Source organism: Pseudochaenichthys georgianus, chromosome 3, assembly GCF_902827115.2.
Source record: "Pseudochaenichthys georgianus chromosome 3, fPseGeo1.2, whole genome shotgun sequence".
Taxonomy (NCBI): domain Eukaryota; kingdom Metazoa; phylum Chordata; class Actinopteri; order Perciformes; family Channichthyidae; genus Pseudochaenichthys; species Pseudochaenichthys georgianus.
Window position 1 is genome coordinate 3,908,617 of NC_047505.1, and position 23,936 is coordinate 3,932,552.

The 23,936-nt window shown below is 44.5% G+C and overlaps 1 protein-coding gene across 1 annotated transcript in view; it reads right to left on the reverse strand.

Moving 5' to 3' along the window:
• Positions 1-23,936, reverse strand: part of adamts17 (ADAM metallopeptidase with thrombospondin type 1 motif, 17) — a 219,443-nt gene that overhangs the window by 78,739 nt on the left and 116,768 nt on the right. Inside the window, exon 8 of the mRNA XM_034079817.2 lies at positions 6,004-6,109. Within this exon, the coding sequence (XP_033935708.1) occupies positions 6,004-6,109 (106 nt within the window). The remainder of the gene's footprint in view (positions 1-6,003; positions 6,110-23,936) is intronic.

Consider the following 23,936-nt stretch of genomic DNA (forward strand, 5'->3'; position numbering starts at 1 on the left):
GTGTGTGTGTGTGTGTGTGTGTGTGTGTGTGTGTGTGTGTGTGTGTGTGTGTGTGTGTGTGTGTGTGTGTTGTATCATGTGATGAATATGTGTTATTGTTCCTCAGATTGCTGATGTTCTCCTGATATTTGTTGTGGACCACATCGGCATGTAATTGGCTAGATTTCAGCAACATACTTGCACATGTAAGTATTGCTACTGTAACTAAGCTAGCTAACATGAATTATAGTGTGTCATTCATGACTATTGTTTGAATGAGTAGCGTATTAATCATGTATCAATTTAGCCTGTCAACTAGCTTGACAATATTTTCTGTCTTTGCAGTTTCTAAGCATGAGTGGAGAGTCACAAGGTAGAGAAGCATCATGTCAAGCCGAGGAGTCCGTTAGCTGGAAGCAGTGCATTATCTGCCAGTCTGATGATGACAAGAAAAGAGTCCTGGTGCAACATCCTAAATTAGAGTCCTATGGACTCGTACTAGGGGTGTAACGGTATCCGTATTCGTCCCGTACCGTCACGGTTCGGACGTCACGGTTCGGACGTCACGGTTCGGCACATGCAGTCACACGGCGAATACGCCTTTTTTTTACGAGTGGGAAAAAAGTCTGTCCTTCAGGGCAGCATCCACTACACTATTTATAATCCAGGGGGCGGTATTGCGCCTAAAAGCTGTTTGCCAGCTGCCCTTAAACAACAAATGAAGAACAAGAAGAAACACAACAACAAAACGAACTAAATACAAGAAGAAGAAAAGTTAGTATGGCGATTTCAGATAACACACAGGAGCTAGAACCCACCTGCTTCTTTTAAATCAGCTGTGTGGGAACATTTCGGGTTCCCTGTGGACTACAATAACGATGAAGTGTGCGAGTGGGGGATCGGACGAGGACGGTGTGTCGGCGTTGTTCGACAGCGGTGCGGTAGGCTAATGGTAACACACGCCAAACATGCTAAATCATATCAGAAGGCATCACCCAGATTTGCCAATCACCGGAGCCCGGCAAAAGACAACAGCTGTTCAACAGCTGATCCCCGCTGTTTTTAAGAAGCCAATAGACATGAAAGCCGTGAAACCAAAATAAATAACGGAAGCTTTTGGCATAATGTTTTTCAACGACTTTGCGCTCTGGAAACACTTTCTTATTATTTATGATGTAATATTTTCAAGACATTCTTTTTAGTTTTACAGCTTGATGAAACCTTTTAGTTTGACATCAGCCATTATAGATAATATGGCCATCTGAGTGTGTGTGGTACTGTTTGTGGTTTGTTTTGAACTGTTTAATACAGTTAATTGTTCAAAATGTCAGAGTTCCTTATTTTGAAACTGAAACTTGCACTACTGTTCAAAAATAAATAACAACAAACCTGGAATTACGGATTTGGGACTTTTTTTTGCTTTTTCTTGTTGTACCGAACCGTACCGAACCGTGACCCCCAAACCGAGGTACGAACCGAACCGTGACTTCTGTGAACCGTTACACCCCTAACTCGTACTGCAGGCAGTTCAAGAGAGGGCCAGTTTGAATGATGGGGACTACGTCCAAGTCCAAAGGCGACTGCAAAACTGCACACTAGAAACATTGTGCACAGAGCAGGCAGTCTGGCATCGCTCCTGTCACTCAAATGCAACTAACAACGACCAAATACAACGTGCAAGAGACCGCAATGCACACGCTCTAACTAGAGGACACTACACTGCCAAAAAGCATTGACAGAAAAGAGGAAGCACAGAAATTGATGATCCAGACCTCTCAACATTTAGTTTTTCATCGCCATTCACACGATCCTATACAAGTCCACTGAATAAGGAACAGTGCTTCTTTTGTCAAAAGGACGATGGCCAACAACTGTACCAGGTCAGGACTGAGAATGCTGGTAAACATCTTAAAGAGGCTGTGGAAATGTCCCATAATACTGCAGTGAAGACCAGGTTGAACACCTGCATCTCACCAGGTGATGCACATGTGATTGATGTCCAATACCACAAAGTTTGCTCGAGAAAAAATGTGTTCCATGCTCTTCGAGAACCTAGCACTAGCAAAACTGCCAAAGAACCTTTCCTACAAAAGTCAAGTCTGCTTGAGCTGATTAACCTTATTGATGTAGAAACACAAAACCAAGCATACCTTAGCATGGATGATATTGAAACCACATATATCAATATGCTTGGTTCAGAAGTATTGGAAACTCATCTACCTGCATTCAGTAGAAAGTGGCTGAAAGAAAGAATCCTCACTGCTTTGCCACACCTGAAGTCTGTTCGTCAAAAAGACAGAAGGAAGCCAGCAATCCTCTACTCCCCATATGCATGTGAAGAGGACATGGTTAATACTATGACAACAACTGATAAGAAGAAGGAGGAGAACAGCATGAAGACAATCTACAAAGCAGCACAGGTGATAAGGAAAAGCATTGCAACCTTCACCAAGGAGAGAAATGTCTTACAGGTATCTAGTGACATTACCGATGTTCCAGCTGAACTATACACCATGATCCATTGGATAATGGTTGGGCCTGCTGAAAAGCTGGAAACTGAAAAGAGGACAAGAGTTGTTGACCGAGCCACACTGACGGTGAGCCAGAATATCATGTATGGGTTCCAGTGCACAGGTAAAGTACAAGCCAAGCAGTGAATCAGCATCATTTAGGTCACCCCATGCACGAGAGAACCCACAGGTTTTGGGACTGGCACTGACTATCCACCATGACACACGCAACAAGAAGCTGATGAATCTGCTCAATGCTCATGGCTACTCTGTTTCACATGGTCGTGCCCTTCTCATGGAAACTGCTCTGGCCAATGCTGTTGTAGAAAACACCAGAGCGCACCAAGGCCTCTATGTACCACCATTCCTGAGGAAGGGGACCTTTGTATTTTTTGCAGCTGATAACACAGACTTTGCCGAGGACACTCGTGATGGGAAAGGAACCACCCACGGGACGATCACTGCAGTGTACCAGAAGATTGATCCTTCTAAAGAACCTGTTGCAGAGCCTCTCGTCATAGGTGATGCACAAAGTCTATCAGTCACTCCCTACCATGTAGACATACTTCACTATGACAAGCCAACACCGCAGCATGCCAAGAGGTCAGAACAGCTGACACATCTAGGATGGGTTGTTGCATCTGCATTATCCAGAATGAAAGCAGGAGAAACTTCCAGCAATATTCCAGGCTGGGCAGGATACAACTCACTGTTGTCTGAAAGCCTTTCCTTGACACAGGTTGGAGCCTTGCCACTATTGCCAGAGGTGGCACACGAGTGGTCAACTCTGTTGACTATAATCATGCAAGCAAATCAGCTGAGGAAGTTGGCAGTTGGGGAAGATCACCCCACAGTCATTACCTTTGACATGGCCCTCTATGAGAAGGTGGTGCAGCTCCTAGATGCCAGACCTGACCTGAAACAGATGGTTGTTCCCAGACTGGGTGAGCTGCATGTCGTCATGGCTGCCCTCAGAGCTCTTGGTGCCTCCATGGAGAACTCGGGTATAGATGATGCCTGGATGGAAGCAGATGTGTATGGTCCTGCCACAACAAGGCAAATCCTGAAATGCACACACTACAAGCGAGCTCTCCATGCCCACATCTACTCGTATGTAGCACTCTATGAAATGGCTCTGGAGGAGTTCTTCAAGGACAACCCACAACTGAAATATGTGTGCCTGAAGGCAACAGAGGGAGTAGAAGCTGCCTGCTCGGAGGGTAAAGACATCAAGGCTGAATCTGTGAAGCAAGTCAACAGGACCCTCCTGGAAGCCACTGCTGAAGTCATCACAGCATTCCAAGAATGGGAGGAACAAAAATCCCAGCATGCAATGTTCAAGGCCATGATGAGCTACCTACATCGGGTGGAAACAATCCTGTTCTTCGTAGCAGCAACTCGGAATGCTGACCTTGAACTCCATCTGCAGGCTGGAGAAGCACTGAGCAAGCTGTTTTTTTCCATGGATCGCATCAAGTACAAAAGACTCTGGCCAAGATACATCGCAGACATGCATGACTTGAGGATCAATCACCCTCAGACCTGGGAGGAACTACACGCAGGTAATATATCCGTCACCAAGAGTGTCATTCCCTTTGTGTCTGTTGGGGCAGACCACGCATGCGAACATCTGAACAAGCTGATGAAGATTCGCTCTGGGATTATTGGCATCTCTAACAATGCCAATGCCAGACAAAGATTTTTCATGGTCACACCAGAACTTTCACGTCTGTCGAAAGAGTTCAAGAGTCAATTTGACATGGAAGCTGACAGAAGCACAGAGCACCATGAGCTTGGGCCAAGTGCAGTCAAGAGGGCACATGGTACAATCGACAAGATCAAGGCAGTCATACTCAGTCATGGAAACCCCTTTACCACTGAAGGTGACACACTGTACAATGTAATCACACTTGCCTACATACCAGATGAGTATGTACCACAGATCTTGAATGCTGATGTCACTGGCCAGAAGTTGTATGAAGACTACGTGTCAAAGCGGATCAATGGAGATGTCAGCCTCTGGGCCCCTGTGAAGAAAGTGAACAATAAGATGTTCCTGTCTGGGAACAAGAAGATTACAGTGAAACTCAGAGACAATACTGTAGATCTGAAGGAGACCAAGGACCTGTTTGCAAGGCTGATGGTACTTGCCAGGTTAAACCGAGACATAAACCAGAAAGAGGCCATAGGAAACTATGAATTTACTCTAACACCAAGGGCACTGTTTGCTTCTAATGGAACAATCCTGCCATGCCATGACAAGTCCAAGTTAATCAGTCTCCTTGAGAAGCTGACAAGAGAAGATGTGCCCCATGAAGACCATCAGCTGCCTCAAACTGGAAGTACTACCCACCAAGATGCAATGGATACAGGATTCATAGACACCACATCTACTGATCAGCCAAGTCGAAAGATAGCACTGGTGGACGGCATGGTGCTTGTGCAGAGGCTGAGCAAAAAACCAGCCACTGTAGTGACAGTCAAGGATCTGAGTGGCTGCTTCAATGACAGACTGATGTCACTAACAAGAGACTATGATGAAATCATCCTTGTGTTTGACACATACAGGACAGATTCTCTGAAGAGTGCAACCAGACCCATGTCTGAGGGTCCATGTCCAAACCAGGGTATGGGCACAGGCAGCCATTGCTCTTCAGGATCCGCAGCTGGACCCCCTGCACAATGGGTACTTCAGAGACTCGGATGGCATGAAACCAACAACCACAGAGGTCCTCCCAGCCCCAAAGGCCATCATTGAGATGGTCCAATGCAGATGTAAATCTAATTGTTCTTCTGGAAGATGTTCGTGCAGAGCTAATGACTTAGCCTGTACTGATATGTGTCATTGCAGTAGCCAGTGCCAGAACGACGATGATTCCCATGCCGTGATGGATGAAAGTGTTGATGATGCATAGATGTGTATACATTTAGATGTCTAATTAAGAAGGTTGCTTATTTTCTGTGGACACAAAATGTGCATGTCATGATGATACTGAAGTTCACAATTTTAAACTCAGTTTAATCAGTTATTGTCAATTATCTGTTAAGTCCTCAATAAAAGTTATGTTAACATGCAATTTAGTGAGTTCTACCTCATTATTGTTGGCACCATTGGATTCATTGATCCTGAAAATGTGGGTTTAGCAGTTAAAATCAATGTTCTAGCTTATTTAGAAGTCAAGATATTACAAAACCTACATTTTACGGTGGCCATTTTGGAAATTCCAAAATGGCCGCCATATAAACACCTGGGCAAATGGAAACATGGATTTTCTGAATCCTTATACAATATGCTTTCCAAAAATGTATAGTATTGCAAATCCCCACAAAAATCCCACAAAAGTATATAGTGAACCTGACTATTTAGTTCCTTATCAACATGGAAGGGATTTAGACTCCAGTCTGTACTCTGGACCGGTCCACCATGAGCACACTCTCCCAACATTCTCACAATGGCAACATGGACATGAGAGTATCAGTATGACATCATGACATGCAGGAGAGTGAAACCTACTTGTGTCCCAGCTCGTGAGCTATGGTGAAGGCCAGGTTGAGTCCATTGTCCTCAGCTAACACACACTTCCTCTTGGTACTGCAGACACCGCCCAGATACGCAATACCTGTAACACAGCAACATGACAAAACAGTGAGTTTAATAAATAACACTTTCTAATTGGTGATTTCAAATAACAAACTGGGTAAAAGGTGTCTCTATTCACTTCTGATTAACAGACGCTTGGATTATGACCCAGTAACTGTTCCCTTCACTGTATTGTATGGAGTTTCAATGGGCTATGGAAAAACTCCTAAAATGGAGTTGCATTCAGCTTACTCATGTTCTGGTCAATAATCTCCACCACTGGGATCAGAAAGTTGTAGAAGCAAAAGCAGGAGTTAACCAATCAGAGTTAAGTGTCCTATGAAGTTCCTTTGTATCGCAAACGCGAGTCGCATCTCAGGCAAACCTCAAACGGACTATAAACTGTAAACAAAAGTAATGTGTATTGAAATACTGTTCAACAATTGGTCAGACATTAAGCGGGTAAAAACGCAAATCCCGGCAATTTCTACTGTAGCCTCCTCCATGGAGCATCGGCAGGTTATTTTCATGCTGCTGTTAATCTGGAGAGCATATCAACAGACTCTAGTGGATGGCGCATGGGATTATATAATAATAATAATTTATTCCTATAATAAATAAATAATCCCTTTAAAACTCTCGTTTTCTCCGGAAGTTGTTCCTTGTACGATGTGAGGGTCTAAGGACAGAGGGTGTCGTATTGTCATACTGATATTTTGTACAAACTGTGAAGTCCACTGAGACAAATGTAACATTTGTGATATTGGGCTATATGAATAAACATTGATTGATTGATATAATCAGACACGTAAATACTACGCTTCCTATGTTTCGGTGGACACAAACAAACCGCACCAAGGGGTTAAAATCTCCAGGGTTCGATTCAACCGGACTATACAAGGCTGGTGTGAACGCAACCTTAGAAGCGGAGGATCTGAGTAAAGAAGTTCCAAAAATATTCAATCAACCTTTCAACTAGGCACTTGACACAGACACGCGTGCACACAGACACGCGTGCACACAAACACACACACACACACACACACACACACACACACACACACACACACACACACACACACACACACACACACACACACACACACACACACACACACACACACACACACACACACACACACACACACACACACACACACACACACACTTTCTCTCGGTCTATGGCGCCTCGCGAAACCTCATTTAGATTAAGACTGTCATGAAAATGAAACAAATAATAAATAAAAAACAGATGACAGGCAGAGAAGAACAGAGTCTACTCAGCCAACCCAGCAAACACACGTATCACTTCACTGTCTGGTGAAATGAATGAAGCTTCAGGATTCAGGTTCAGTTCGATAAGAGCTGGTCGGAAGAAACAGAGGATCAGCTGGATGTTCGCCTCTTAGATAAACCTCAGAGTGGAGATGATATAGACTTTAGGTTCAATTTAATCGACGTTCCCGGTTTGTCACAAATCTGTCAGTGTGGGTCATTATAAAGCTCCAGTGACTGCAAATAAGAAGCTGAGAGTTAGCTAAAAGAGTTTCTCCAGTAGTGGCCAAAGATCCATTTGTCTTCGTTAGTTTTCTGAGCTACTGGCGTCTATCTCCTATGTAGTGAGGTCAGAAGTGAAGACCCTTTTTAGTTGTTCACAGGCGTGAAACGGTTACGTATTGTAACCCTAGGTATATAAGCACAGACGGAACCCTCTACTGGACTCTATGGGTACTACTCTCCTCAATGATACGCAAGCGTTCACACACTGAAGTTGTATAAACGTCGCCGGCCAATCAGAGCGAGCCTACCTGAATGGGCGCACAGGCACACAGTATATAAGGCTGCTACGCCTCCTGACTGTCATCCTACACCCTCTTCAGCGAGCAGCATAGGAAAGACAGGGCCCCTAGGGAGAGGGCTCCGCCTGTGCTTATAGAACTAGGGTAACAATGCCAACCATTCTATCTCACACAGGCTCCGTCCTCTACTGGACTCTATGGGTACAGTGGGTGGAGCCCCGATGGATAAACGCCATGTCGTCCCAAAACATCGACCTACCACACTGCCACTGACCGGCCTTTGGCTAACAGCCACCGCACCCCAACTTCCTATCACCCGGTTGAGACCGTGGAGAAGTCGGGGCTGCAGCTTACTTGGCTGGGTAGAGCCTAATTGGTCTGAATAAGCCCATAGCTCCACCCTGCAGGTGTCAGCGCAAGTGACTACACACTGTGCACCACGTTTCCCAGGTCCCTAAGGAGCATGGGGAAAACGTAAGTGTACTATGTCCTCCACACTCACACGCTTACCTCGTGTAGTGTGTGCACGGACCCTAGTGGGGAGAGTCCTCCAGCCCTGTATGGGGCTTACGTTTCCCAGGTCCCTAAGGAGCATGGGACAACATAAGTGCATTGTCATGACCGGGCTCTTGGCCATAACAAAAGCGTGGAAAGGACAAGATATATGAAAAGATATGTATTAACCACAACCCAACGTTAAACAAAACTAACATAAAGGCAAGGCAAAAGCATAAACGAAAAGGCTGCTCTCCCAAAACCGGTGCTCCGCGGAGAGAGTCATCGAGAGTCTGGCTCAGGCCTTTTAACCCTCCGGTACCAGCAGCCAGGTGTCCTCAATCAATGCTGACAGACAACGGAAGAACATTAAAGGGCCACACACACACACACAACAGGAGATAGCAAAGCAGGGGTCGTCATAGCATTATGTCCAAGGGGGTCAGATACAGCTTACTGACCCACAGCCCTGCTCCTTTCACCAGTCCTGTGTTGCCCCAGCAAGCACCAACGATGAAAAAGGAGCCAGACATGTCTAAGAGATACTTACCTTATGAACGGGCCCGGCGTAGACCAAGACGCCGCCGTGCATAGGTGGACGACTAAAGCCCTCGAAGAACTCCTTAGTTTCTTGGGAACAGAGGAGGGGTTCGGTCTGAGTGTCACCCTGCTACGGTCACCACGAACCAGAAGGCAACTCGGGTGCACCGATAGAGTGATCAGTTCACATACAGACTCTTGGCAGAAGTCAAAGCAAGCAGCAAAACTGTTTATTTTTGCTTATTTCTCTCTCAATGATAGTGCCTACAGGGAGGAGAGCTCCAGAGGCTCAAACGGTTCTGTAACCAAAGCCTTGAGCACCGATGGCAGTTCCCATTGAGGGGTGGAGACATGCACCACTGGGCGCTGTTTCCTGATCCCCTGCAGAAAACGCTTCATAAGCGGTTGGCTAAAGACTGGTCTGCCGCCAAATCCCGCATGACAGGATGAGATGGCTGCTGCATACACCTTGACTATGGCATGAGCAAGCCCCTTGTCCACCAGTAGCTATAGCTAGGATAGAATAGAGCCTAATGTACCGGACAGAGGCTCTAGACTCCCTTCCTCGCACCACGTCTGTCTGTCCTCTGACAGAGTGCCCTCCTTCTCGATGGGGTGTACACCTCGCTCTCGATGGGGGCTGCATTGAGCAAAATCCCCAGATAATCCACCTGCTGGTGAGGTATGGGACTGCTCTTCTTCCAATTGACCGCAAATCCCAACTTGGTTAGGTGTAGGATCAATTGGGCTGTGTGGAACAATGCCCATTCCCTGGACCTGGCCATGACTATGAGGTCATTGAGATAAAATAAACCCCCTCATGCCATGGTTGCGAAGCGGCTGGAGCGCTGTGGCCACACATTTTCTGAACGTGCGTGGGGATAGGGTATAGCCGAACGGTAGTCTGTTGTACTCGTAGGCTATCCCCTGGAAGGCAAAACGCAAATACTTTCTGTGCTTTGGAGCAATTTTGACATGAAAGTAAGCGTCTCAGGTCGATGGTTTGTGAACTAATCTTCCGGCTGCACCAGTGCCAGTAATTGTTTTATGGTTAACATATGGAACTTTTTGCAGACAATGTGCTGATTCAAGATGCGAAGATCCATAATGGGTCTGAATTCTCCTGTCTTCTTGGAAACCAGGAAGTACATGGAGTACCCTTGTCTCTGTCCTGAGAGTGCACAACAGACACAGCTTGTTTTTGCAACAGGGCCTGAATCTCTGTTGAAAGGGAAGTATCTCCTCCTGGGATGATAGATTTGCCTCTCTTATGCCCCTGAATGGAGGACGCTGCAGAACTGGAGTGAGTAACCCAGTCTCAGTGTCCCGTCAGTCCACTCTATCAGTATACAGCTGATCTTCCATTCCACATAAAAACCACCAAACCACCAAACCTTCCATAAAAGGAAGTTTGGCCCATGGGGGACTGACATAGAAAGGGCCGATTTTCTACTGAGGTCCTAGAACGCACCGCAGCCAGCTCTCGCGGGGCCGCACGCTCCGTCATAATGCCGTGGCCACATTGACGGTGAAATGCATTAATCGAAGCTATCACACTAGGCTAGGTGTGTTTTCTGACAACAACACGGCGGCCATAATGTCCCTGCTTTGACAGCACTTCCTGCGGTTTATCACACTCACATGCGCGCGCCCACCGGCTGCCTCCTTTACTGGAATTCCAACGGGGGCGGCGAGTGGGGAGCCGTGTCTCATAATGGGTGCCCAGTTAACATCGTATGAAACGGATCTTGCCGAATTCAACAAGACATTATGGGGAAATGTGGAATTGTGGAGGGAGATGACTCTTACTGTGGGATAAATGCAATTGTTTTTATTCAATGCATTCATCACACACATCACTTTTCATGACTTTACAGTGGGAGGAGGCGGAAGAACTCGCCCTCGCGTCTTGGGAGGCACACAGCTCTCGCCGCCGGGACGCTTCCTCCCACAGCCCGTCATTTCTGGGAGGACGGCCCACCCCACCCCGAAGCTCTCTGTTGGCGCGGAGCAGAGGCCTGTCGGGATTGCGTAGCCTGTCCCCGCGGGTGCCGGTATTGAGCCGGTTCCGCAGGACCAGCCGAGGAGGTAGAAGGAGCAGCGAGAGCCATGGATGCTCCAAACCGGCGCCTTTCTCTCCTTCTCACCGTGACGCCGCGCTCTCCCCTTTGAGGAAGAGCCAGCGGCAGCATACGGCTAAACTGCGACTTTTCTTCCTCCAAGCGTCTGAAACGCTGTGTGACCGATAAGATCGATCCGAAGAGCCCCTCCGGATATGGGGGCCCCTAGGAGATCATCACGGAAAGAGCTGTGAGTCCCAACCAGACGTGGCGTGATCCCACTGTGGCCAGGAACATTACACGGCCAGCTGCGGCGGCCACGCCATGACTCAGATTATTCATCTGCCCGATGCTGCGTTCCAAATAATCACTCCGATCCTGAGATGGAGAGGCGGGGGCGTCCTGCTGAGGAGCAATCAGCGACACGCCCAGCACACCCAGATTATTCGCCGCTGCCGCCATCTGTGCTCCGAGCCGGAATATTTTATAAATATTCCAGCGTCTCTCGGTGACGAGGCATTTTTGGGATTTTCATGATCTAGTTAGGTGCTTTTTAAGTCCTGTGGGGGGTCACACATTGGATAATATATTGATTTCAAACCATGTCAGTGGGCTGCAGCATACATTATTTTGAAAGTGTGATGCATAAGAATCAGTTAATTGTTACTCTTAATGATCTGGACATGCAGAAGAGGCTAACATGATCACAACACATTGTCAACATTCATTTTCCATGTCTCTCTCCTTTCCATAACCTGCAGCCTCTCTTCCATCTTCTTTAGTCTCTCTGTCCTCTACTCTTTCTCTTTGTTCAATCTCTCCCTCCTTGTTCACTGTTTGCTCCTCCTCACTTGTCTCCTCCTCACTTGTCGCTCCTGCCAGTGAATTAAAAGCAATTCAGCAATTTAGTTCATTTCACTTGTTTGTTTGCATTCTTTTTTTTTATTTAAATGTTTTTTGTTTGATTCTCAAAAGAGAACAAAGATGTAAGCAAAATGTGTTTTATACAATTGTATGTTGTGACATCAAAACTGCAATAGATGTTGTTTAAAAGTATGCCTATTGTCTTTATTGTAAATGAAGACTATTGTTATAGATAGATATATAGATAGATGGATAGATAGTTCCTCCCTGCCTTCCATATCTCTCTCTCTCTCTCTGTCCTGTCTCTCTCTTACCAAAGCTGAGCATCGACTGACGTAGTCTTTTCATTATATCTGAGTCCGTGTAAAAAGAAAACAATACAATGTTATATCTTCAATGTTTTACTCAAATTGAAATGAAAGAAAAGCATTACAATGTTTGTTAAAAGGTAATCCTTCTGACATTGGATGAATGTAATTAACTTTAGCTCTCTAGCTAGTTTATTCACGCAATTTAAACCAAAGTATAGCCTATAGCTGCAATATCGGACGTCCACTGACTAACGTAGTGCGTTCACACCGGATCTGCTGGTCATATCAGAATCAGAATACCTGTATTAGTCCCACAGAGGGGACATTTGCATCATTACAGCAGGAAAGAGCCACAGACAGCTTAATGTTACATATGTTAAAAACAAATATGAAATATGATATCCTGATGAACAGAAACACAAGCAGCCCGCTGGACTCAGATCTCTAGATACCTCATCACTCCTCCGCTGCTCCGATACAAGTCCGGGCTGCGGTGGTTTGTTAATACGATACATGTCATCTTCTTCTGTTTGCTATAATCGAGGCTACGTAGTTATGCAGCGCCCCCATCGGCAGTAAATGGAAGTTCTACAAAATACCCCATTTAGTGCAATTATTTCAGAAGTTCTGTTATATACACAGCTCGGAAAAAATTACCTCAATGGTGGATACGGCCCTGGATGGAGGGGTGGTGAAGTGACCCTTTTCTTAATGTAACTTTTAGCCATGTTCGGAACAAACTTATTGTGACTTAAAAGCTAGGTTAGACAAGCTAAGAACAATACGTTTAACAATGGTAATAGCAGTTTGACAAGATGCAAACCTGGCCTTGCGAGCTAGTGAGCTACCTTAACTCTGACAACAGACCAGACACTAGGCTCATTCATCTACATCTGACATCATCAAACATTCCAAAGGTTCCCAATCTGAAAACAGAACAGCATCCTTCTGTACATGGAAACACAGAGTGGAGTTAGCCAAGGCCAACATTTTGGCAAAACCACTTTGAAAGCAGGTTCAGACAAACATAGCACTATGAGAAAAAAGACAGGGGTTGCCGTCGAATTGTCAATTTTGCTTAGGAATTCCTTATGAAGGGAAATGATGATGAGGTGGCAGCCATGATGAGAGCTGATCGGACTCTAGATCAGGGATGGGCAACTTGAATGGTGGTGGGGACCACAGATTCACTTGGAACACACACACACACACACACACACACACACACACACACACACACACACACACACACACACACACACACACACACACACACACACACACACACACACACACACACACACACACACACACACACACACACACACAGAAATTCCATGTATTCTATGTAATTATTAACAAATATACTAAGACTGACATCTTTCAGGGAACATCCTCTAATAAGTTCACTTAGCAAATATCTGTTCACAGAAATGTTATTTCATTTTTACAAGTGGCATGTTTGTATTGAACAGGTTATTTAACAGTGGAATAAAACTATTTTAAACTATTGGAAAGCACGGAAAATGTGTGTGCATTGAGATGAACCATTAGATAAACATGAAGTCATGAACTCTAACCCAGACATTAGCTGTCTAACTGGAACCTAAGACACTTGCAGCCTCTCTCTGCTGACGCACAACAAGGGGAGTGTCCACACAGACACCCGTCAACCCGCACTCTGCTGTTCCTCAGCACCGCTCCCCCTCCCTCCCGCTGACATTATGAATGAAAGGCATCTGTGACAGTTTGTTTTCATCTGATTTCAAATAAACAAAGTCTTGGTTTTTAGAATATTAAACTTGTTTTCGCCAAATTCAGATGATAAATACAACCTTTAAGCTTTTAACGGCACAATTACAAGCGGTAACTTAACGTCACAGCAGGCATAACAACAGCCGCTGTTTCTTGTGAGGTTTCCCCGGGAAACAAACACAATACACACAAACAGATTATTTTGCGTAATCAACGAAATCATGTACACAGCTCGCGACCTAACTAGGATTCTAGTGGACGGTATCAGAACTGCAAGTAAAGAAATTAAAAATATATTTATTTTAATTAATTACTTTGTTTATAAATTAATCTGAGGGCCGCAAAAAGAGGAGGTGCTCTGGATGATAGAAAAGGAGCTTTGAAACTTCCTTTATAACCTCCTACAGCTTAGGAGACACTGGACCTTCCTTCATAAAGGGAGAGGAGAACATGCTGTCCCACAATACCTTTAACGTGAAGCACCATCCGGCCGTTCCTGGAAACAAGCGGTTGTGACTGAGATACGCAGATCATGTAAATAAAGTCGCTTATTCCGCATTCTATAACTTATGCCGTAACTTGCCAAAGTGCTTATATGTTTTGAACTTTCAACACTATAATAAATCATATGAAACTGACTGAGAATAAGAGTTTGTACTAATGAATTACTCAGGCAGGTACACGCACGCACTCACGCACGCACGCGCACACACGCACACACACACACACACACACACACACACACACACACACACACACACACACACACACTTAATTTATGCTATTGAATGACATTGGGAAATTACAAGTTGTTTGCTCCAGTAGTTAGCTTAATAGTTGTTTATGTTAAATATCTGCAATCACATCCCCTTGCAACGTCTATATAACAATAGTTTAGAGTGGCCTATTCAGTTTGATCTAAAGATAACATGCTGATTCATTTTCCACTGTGAATCTATTGGTTTAAGAGTGGCTGAACTTTATTCCACCTAGATGTTCTTTGGTTTACTAAAGCATTAATTTACAATATATCAAACACACATGTGTGTTATGGGCATTTAATAAAGACGCAAATAAAACATAGTGCTTAGCAGCTTTTATTATAATGAATGGGAATCTGAGCTTTAAAAGTCCTCCTAAATCACCCTGGATGCAAGTCCTAAGGAAGCCTTTGCATACAGGCCCTATAAAGCCCATGTGAATAAAACAAAGTGTGTGGTATGTGAGTGGTGACGCTCCGCAGTGAGGTCACAGATGCGGCTCAGATTTTTTGCAGCATCAAAGATCCAGTGAAGCCAGCACTTCTGAGGCTTAAGCCCCCACACAAAGAGCTGGATCCTCAGCGCGGGGGTTATCAGCACTGGGCTTTGACCCGGTGTTAGGGGGCAACTGGTGATCAAACAGTGATGCCGGACAGCCTCAAAAGAGCCCCAAAGCCTGGTCAGGCCTCACTTTGAGAAGCACTGCTCTACGTTCTGCGTTCATACCGGAATAAGTTCCCTGAGGGAAGATTACGCAAATGAGCCGGTGACGTCACTTCGTTTTCTTCTGCTTTGGGTTTACTGGCAGGCCGCAACCACTATACTGCCATAAGTTAGTCTCTCTGCATTTGTGCGCTGGGCGAATGCTAATGCTAATAATGCTAATGCGAGGATAATAAAATGGCGGCTCTCCAAAACATTTCAGAGTTTTACGGGGCGTGGTTTGCAATTCGCCCAGCCAATCAGAACTGGGACACTTTTTTCTCCCAGGAAAGTACCATCTCTCAGCAGGCACTAAAAATGGGGGTAAAAGTTCCCGGCACTCAGTACTCTTTTTGGTGTGAACGCGACATAAGGGGTACTAACGGAACTAAACGCGAAAAGTACGGGGAAAAGTACTCCGGTGTGAACGCGGCTCTTGGCTAACTAACAGGGAGTCCCCATTGACTTGCATAGAGCTCCCTGAACGCTGGTAATAGACGAGTTGGGATGGCGGAGAAATGCTCTCCGCAGACCCATTCTCACAGCGTTATAAACCTTTTTCTTACTCAATATCAAGCCACACTTATTGTTTTTACTTCGGCTGTGAGTGTTTGTGTGTGCTCAGGATGAGTTTCGCTGTGTTTCGATGTATCGCCGACCAAACCTGTCCGCAGCTCGCAGCAACGAGCCTCGCAAAAGTCCCGACCATGAGCTCCAACAAGCCGTTTAGGACAGAGAGTGGATACCTGGTGAATACACATACTATACAGAGATGCTGTATGAGAAAACAATGTGATTTTGGAAAATTTCACAATTTAAATATATTCTAGTAGACCTCAACAATGGAAATATGATCAGTAGAAATGGCCATGACACGGGACCTTTAAGAACAATATTGAGGTACTTGTACTTTACTTCATTATTTCCATTTATGCTACTTTGTACTTCTAGCTTCTAACTAGCTGCACCTTTACCAGCTTTACAACACTTTAATGATTAATAATTATAAAACATATCATATATTTCTGAAATGGACCAATCTGCACAATGACTACTTTTACTTTTGGTACTTTCAGTATATTTTGATGCCAATACGTCTACACTACAGGCATTAAAAAATCTTGAAGCTGGGCGTGTCTGAGGCTTGGCGATTTCTCGCGACCAACAACCAATCAGGAATCTCCCGCCCGCCCCCGGCATGCAAAGCAATAGCAATGTTAAAACGAAGTAAACTGGATATAAACTCCCCAAACAGGCGAAAACCTACCAGTTTCATCCACTGTCTCTGCCACCTCCCTCCATGCCTCGCTCCTCCGGTTTGTATCCCGGTAGATGAACACAACAGAGACTGATCATACAGCACCGGGTGATTCACTTCCGCTCCATTTTTTTGAATATGAGGAAATGACCTGCGTAGTCTCTCCCAGCATACACACGGTTTGATTGGCTAGCGCTTGTCCTGTCAGATTTGCATACGCGGGATTTGATTGGCTGATGCCAAGCATCGAGTCTCAAAAGTTGAACATTGTTCAACTTTTGATGCCGATAGATGCTCGTGATGCTTGCAAAGCCATGCTATGCTCCCCACAATGCAGTTCGTTTAAAAATCTTCTATGTCACCCCATTCAAATGAATGGGCGTAGCGTCGATGCCTGTAGTGTAGACGGGCCGTTACTTGAGTAACATTTTGAATGCAGGACTTTTACTTGCAACAGAGTATTACTACACTCTGGTACTTCTAGGTACAAGATCTGAGTACTTCTCCCACCTCTGCCCCTGGCCTTTTGTGTGTGTGTGTGTGTGTGTGTGTGTGTGTGTGTGTGTGTGTGTGTGTGTGTGTGTGTGTGTGTGTGTGTGTGTGTGTGTGTGTGTGTGTGTGTGTGTGTGTGTGTGTGTGTGTGTGTGTGTGTTGTGTTTGAGGGCTTTTCGACCTGAAAAAGCTTGAGAAAGGATGAACAGGGAGTGTGGGTGGCAGGGTTTGAAGCAGGACTTTTCTGAGTGTGTGATCGCAGTGAGGCTCAGAGCGGGTCACACACTGCGCAGGGAGATTAGCAGGTTGAGAGTATTACGGGGTGGGGTGGGGCAGCTCGCCTCACTGCACACATGCACCGGGCACTTCCATTACCTCATAGCTATGTTCATGCTGATAATACTGTTTGTGATTAGGTACGGGTAAAGTGCGTAAGACTGAGATATAGAGCCAATCAGAGGTCCTATTTTTATTCATAGTCACACCAAAACACTAGTTTTCTGATTCTATGAAAGAACTGCCAGTGGATCCATAATCCATGATTCCAAAAGTATTAATGAAAGGTAAGGTACTGGTTTTGATCCAACACTTTATGCACTGGGTCTACTTCTGATAGAAATGAGATTTTCTTAGTGAGAATTCTACTTCTAATTGCAAAAAAATTGCAATAGTTTCTTGGCTGAAGCCACGGCCCACCAGCATAGTTCATTGAAGAAACAGGTTTAAAAAATGCTCCGATTTCTTTCTTTTATTTTCTTTCTTTATTATTTCCTTTGATTCACTGCACGTCGTGTACATGTGTCATCTGGAGTTTAATACACAGTTCAGGTATCATAGGGTCATGTTGATGGGAATGACAGTATCCGCACTGTGTTGTTAATGTTTGTACAATATGAAAATTGATAACATCAAGTTCAATTTATGTTTTTGTGGTATCCATCGAACACGAATGATTATATCTGATGTACAAAAGGTGCAGTTATGTAAGCATCTCCACATGTGTTTTTTATGTGTCTGTAACAAATTGTTAAAAAATAAATTAAAGGGAAGACAATTTGAGAAACTTCTAGTTTCCAAAGATGCCAAACATATGACATGATAGATTTAAAAATAATCAAATTTAAATGTCTATGATCTCCAGATGGATAAGATTCTCCGACAGCTGCAGCATCACTTTAACTCCATGCAATGTGTGTGTTCTCCGTTATGGAATGTTAAAGGTCACATGTCATGGCCATTTCTACTGATCACAATTCCATTGTTGAGGTCTACTAGAATAGATTTATATTGTTCAATGTTCAAAACTCACATTGGTTTCTCAAACAGCATCTCTGTATAGTATGTGTATTCAGTCTCTGTCCTAAACGGCTCGTTGGAGCTCCTGCCCCCCCCTCCCTGTGAGCCCAGTGTGCTCCGATTGGTGTTAGGAGATTTGGTGGACAACTCGTCCGCTTTCTTAAATCTCCTCGCGTCCCTACACAAGCCGTTATCTTACAGGAAGGAAACCCAGAGCATACAAGTAACCGTTTAACAATAATCCATTTTAATGGTAATATACAATGCAATACAATCAAGTACAGTGCAAATTAAATACAGTTTATCTGTGGGATCCCATAATTACCTGTGCCAGCGAGAGGAGAGAGAGGGAGGCACACAGCGGGGTTCCTGTCTAAATACTTCGCTGACCAGAGGAGGAGTTATCTGCGCCTCCCTTCCAGACCAGTGATTGGCTGCCCAAATTAGTATCAACAGCTCACATCTTAAGTTCCCCAATCCCAGTGGCTCAGCTTCATTATCACAGGGATCTGAGATGACTGTATGTTAACTCCACACCTTCCCCCTCTTCCTTTGTCCTCACAAAACCAAATGTTCACAGGCCCCAAAAACAGTTCACAGTTTTCTTACCCAAATCATTTTCCCTTTTTAAGCATCTTGATAGTTTACTAACATGAATACATACAAATATTCCCTTACATTACATCAGCTCGGCCACTCTGTTCTGATTAGTCAACCACCAGAGAGGCTCCGCCCATGTCTAACAGTTCTTTTTTCGGCTCTGAGCGGAACATCAGTTTTACAATGGCGTCGGTACAGCCGTATATGTTATACGCTAACTAACCAAACTGTACCTACAACTGTTGTTATTTAGATGCATTTGTGGAAACTGCGCCATGATGCCTACCAAAGTGGAAAACGTCTGTTGCAAAGAAATTAGAAAGGTAGCCTAGCTGACAGTTACAACATTATGTAGCCAGCTAGCTGAAAACACCAACAGTAGCACACAACATCATATGCCAAGATATACACCATACATACCCCACACCCATAGAACCTCCATAACATGTACAGATTCGATTATAGACCTTTGAGGCGTAGAACGGAAGAAGAGTATGTTATTTTTACCTGTAATAAACTACTACTGTGTTTGATGAAAAATCAAATCATGGTTTGCTACAGTGGCGGCCGGCCCATAGGGGCGCTAGGGGCGCTGCCCCCCCTCTTCCCACATGTTTGATTGTCATATATATATATATTTAAAAAAATATATATTTATTTTTATTTTTAATGAACAAGGTAAATATTATATAATTGGTATCAGTAAAATGTATAATCTACAATACAATCTTGTTTAAAATTGTTTTACGATGTCTAAAGTTACTGATAAGTCACATGTTTCCTGGCTGGCCGCAGCGTGTATCATGACGCTCTCTCGTCCGGGCGGTAGAAAGGAGCCCTCAGCCAGAGCAGCAGCATCCCACAAGCTGACTGTTGCTATCTGTAAACTATGCCGCCGAAACATAATTTCAGCCATTCAGCGTAGTCAGATCTGATGCTCAAAGGGCGCCTTGTCAGCGCCCTGGCCTGTGTGTCTGTGAGTTGTTTGGACTCGTATCCAAGGCAGAGTCCTGCACGGGTCCGATTTTCAAGACCCGCTCCCGCTCCGCTCCCGCGACGTGCAATACCGAACCCGCCCCGCTACCCGCACATATCGCCAATTAGTTCCGCAACCCGACCCGACCCGTCGGCACAAGATCCGCGACCCGACCCGAACCCGCATAGCCTATATATGAGCTGTGAAAACGTGCAATTATTAACACACACAGTTGCATATTTGTCTCAAAAAGCGTGGGATGTTGGTTATTTTCTCCATCTAGGATGACACCAAAAGTCTCCTAGACATTGGATTTCGCTCTTGAGGAAGTGTTATTGAAGATGCTGTATTCTCCGCTAGAGAGCTTCACCTCAGCCATTTCGAATGTGGCGCGCACAGTAGGGATGTGTCGAGCTCTTTTAAGCTCTTTGAACGACGGGAGCGGTTTTTTGTTTTGTTTTTGCACATTATCCCGTTTATTACACATGGCCACATTCTCAACAAAGTAACGACATGACTCCCAATATTAATTTAAATGCTTTTATGGATTTAGAAAATGATTTTATTGATTTAAAAAATAGTTTTATGTATTGATTTAAATTGACATGCATCCGCTAAGAAAAGTAGTCCGTTGTTACTGTTTGAACTAACGTAACAACGGCAGGAACTGCTTCGATAGTGTTTTTGAGGAGCTTTTTGATTACAGATTTGAAAACATCGTTGCTTGCTTTAAAAGTAGCACAATTCGTTTTGTCAAACCTTGGAAAGTATCTAGATATCCCTGCCCTAATGCCAAAGGAACTGCACACTGAATATGTGTCGCCGTTTGATGTCTATGTCTGGACTGCTGCGTAAAAAGGAGGGTTTCTGCCCCATTACTTCTCTTCTTACTTCTATAAGAATAAAACACGGAGGACGGAGATCTCTTTTTGTCCCCCTCTTCTGACAGCCCAGCAGCTGATCTCAAAGCACGCTCCCCTCTCCTGCAGGGGGGCGTGGTCAGCTGCAGCTCACAGAATCAGCCCCCTGCTAAAAACAGCGCTGGAAAGAGCGAAATGAGGCATGGCTAAAATGCAGGATGTTTTTGTATTTTGAAAAAAAACTATATTTATATACTTTATATAGGTCGATACAGTAGCCCCCTTTTTTAAATAGTTTTTATAGGTGTTGCTATCTGTTTTGTGTAGCGTGGTTCTACAAGCAAGTCAATGCATTCATTGGGTGCTATCAGAGAGATACACGGGTCTGTAAATGCAATGAAAACAATTGGCCACAGCAAATAATTTATATTAAACATGTAATTTTTACTTTTGAATACTTCAGTACAAAGGATGTATTGAATAATTTAAGTGATATGTGTACACATATAAATCATTAGTCAAAACAGGGCTACATTTGATTTAATTAAAAGGTATAATATCTGGTAAACTGAAGAGTCGTTTGGGAGCCGAAAGAGCCGGCTCTTCTTGGTCAGCCGAGCCAAATGATCCGGCACAGCAGCAGATTGATGCGCGCTGCAGAGGTTATGATTATGCGCGGTCCCGCGGGGGAGAGGTCTGAGAATTTTAAATATTAAACTAATTTATTATTATTTTAATATATTTATTATGCAATACCCGCGACCCGACCCGCATCATCTTTGTTTTACCCAGAACCAAACCCGGAAAAAAGCGTTTGAAAAAATACCACCCGCGAATCACCTTTTTTGCGGGTCACCCGTCGGGTACCCGCGGGTACCCGATGCAGGACTCTGATCCAAGGTGACGCTACAGTAGTTGTCGAGGATGGCTGCGTCTGCAGGAGACTCCGGTAATAGTGGATCGCCGGAGCTGTAGATTAACATTTACATGCTTATTGTAGTTGTAAGGGCAATGCCTGTAGCGACAGTCATGAGTAAATCTGATTTGGGAGAGGGCAATGAAATTGGGAGTCTTCCGTGAAAATCAGGAGGGTTGGCAAGCATGACACACACACACACACACACACACACACACACACACACACACACACACACACACACACACACACACACACACACACACACACACACACACACACACACACACACACACACACACACACACACACACACACACACACACACACACACACACACACACTGTTATTTAGTCTCCTGATTTTAAATGGGAATTAAATCATTTGAATGTTCCCAAAGCAGTTTGTGTGGGCCTACTGTACTGTTGCACAGTTTTGGAAGATTCATAGCTAACCACACTGAAGATTATGGATTATCTCATATTTTTAAGCCTCAATTTGTCCCCCCCCCCCCTCTAACATCACCAGAAGTGATAATTTAAGGGGTCATTTCTCAAAAATGTCTTCCGGGGGAGAATCCCCCCGGACCGCCTTAGTATGGTTTGGTCCCTATTTCCATAGCCCCACCCAAAATATTTTCCACCAGCCGCCACTGGTTTGCTATATATGAATGATATTTTATAGGAGCAAATAATTCAGGGAAGAAAGGCTACTAAGTATTTCCATCAACATTTATTTTTAGAAATGTACAAAATGAACATGTGTAAATATTAGGGCTGTCAAGTTAACGCGTTAATAACGCGTAGGGTTGGGTTGTAACGGAATACATGTAACGGCGTTACGTAATCAGAATACAAAAATCAAGTAACTGTATTCAGCTCGCGTTACATTTGAAAAACGAGTAATCTAATTACAGTTACTTTCGTAAACCTGAAGTGAATACATTTTGGATTACTTATTGGAATTATTGGTGGAAAGATTTCCTCTCAACATGTAATATTCATTACTAGTAGGTACAGCCGATTCGAATCATCAGAGCCGCCGCAGATGGACCAAAAAAGCGTTTGAAAAAAAATCGCGGGTCCGCTCGCTCAGTGAAACAATAACAACGAAACATGGAGGAACAAAAGTCTGCGTTTAAATCGCGTGTGTGTGTGTATAGGTGTGTGTGGTTAAAACACATCAGCCTGCGGTCGCTCTTTAGCCTTACTAATGATTATTTCTGAAGGTATACACAGTGAAGGCGTTGCGTGAAAGGCGGTGCGTGAAAGGCGGTGCGTGAAAGGCGGTGCGTGAAAGGCACTGCGCGGCGCACTCGTCTTCTCAGAGGCTGAGTTAACCCTCCCGCTGCCTCCTGGCGCTGCAGAGATGTCATGAAGTGAAGGAGGTTTTCCTTCCATAAAGCAGCTGGGCAGCAGACACTGTGAAAGTCACAGACATGAATACATAGATCAAGGCAGACTGGTGCACACACTCTCCTGTTTTGCCAATCCGGTGCTTAAACAAATATAGCTCTACACCCCTGGCCGAAATGTCCTTAAAATGAAGTCCGAGTTCGACATTTTAATTCATGTCCTGCCAACACTGGCAGGACAGAAGGCGACACTCCCGTTCTAAGCCGTGTCCTTCACTCTCCTCACATCCCAAGCTGCATCCCCAACAAGTGTATTATGTTGTTACATCGTTTCAGATGTGATGTTTCAGTTGTGCTCTTGATACGCCATTAAAACAGTAAAAACACGTTCAGTTTCCTTTTGCTTTTTGTGTCTCCTGTTCACCAAAACATACCCATCTGTGATGGAAAAAGAAAGTAATCCAAAAGTAATCTCAAGGTAATCTGATTACGTCTTTTTTAAGACACGTAACTGTAACTGTATTCAGATTACTTTCAGAGCCATGTAATCAGTAATCAGTAACTGATTACATTTACAAAGTAACCCTCCCAACCCTAATGCAAACAAAAATTAACGCCACTAATTATTTTAACGCGATTAACGCATGTGTATTTTTTTTCCTTGGCCGCCCCGTAGTTTCAGAGCGCATCGAGTTTAAAATACCATCTACAAGCTGATGCTGACAGCCCCGCTCCTGCCGCCCGCTTGTGGCAGAGCACACTTCCACGCTCACCGGCAGGCACCGACTGGCCATTGGGAGGACCGGGAGGGTGTGTGTGTGTGTGTGT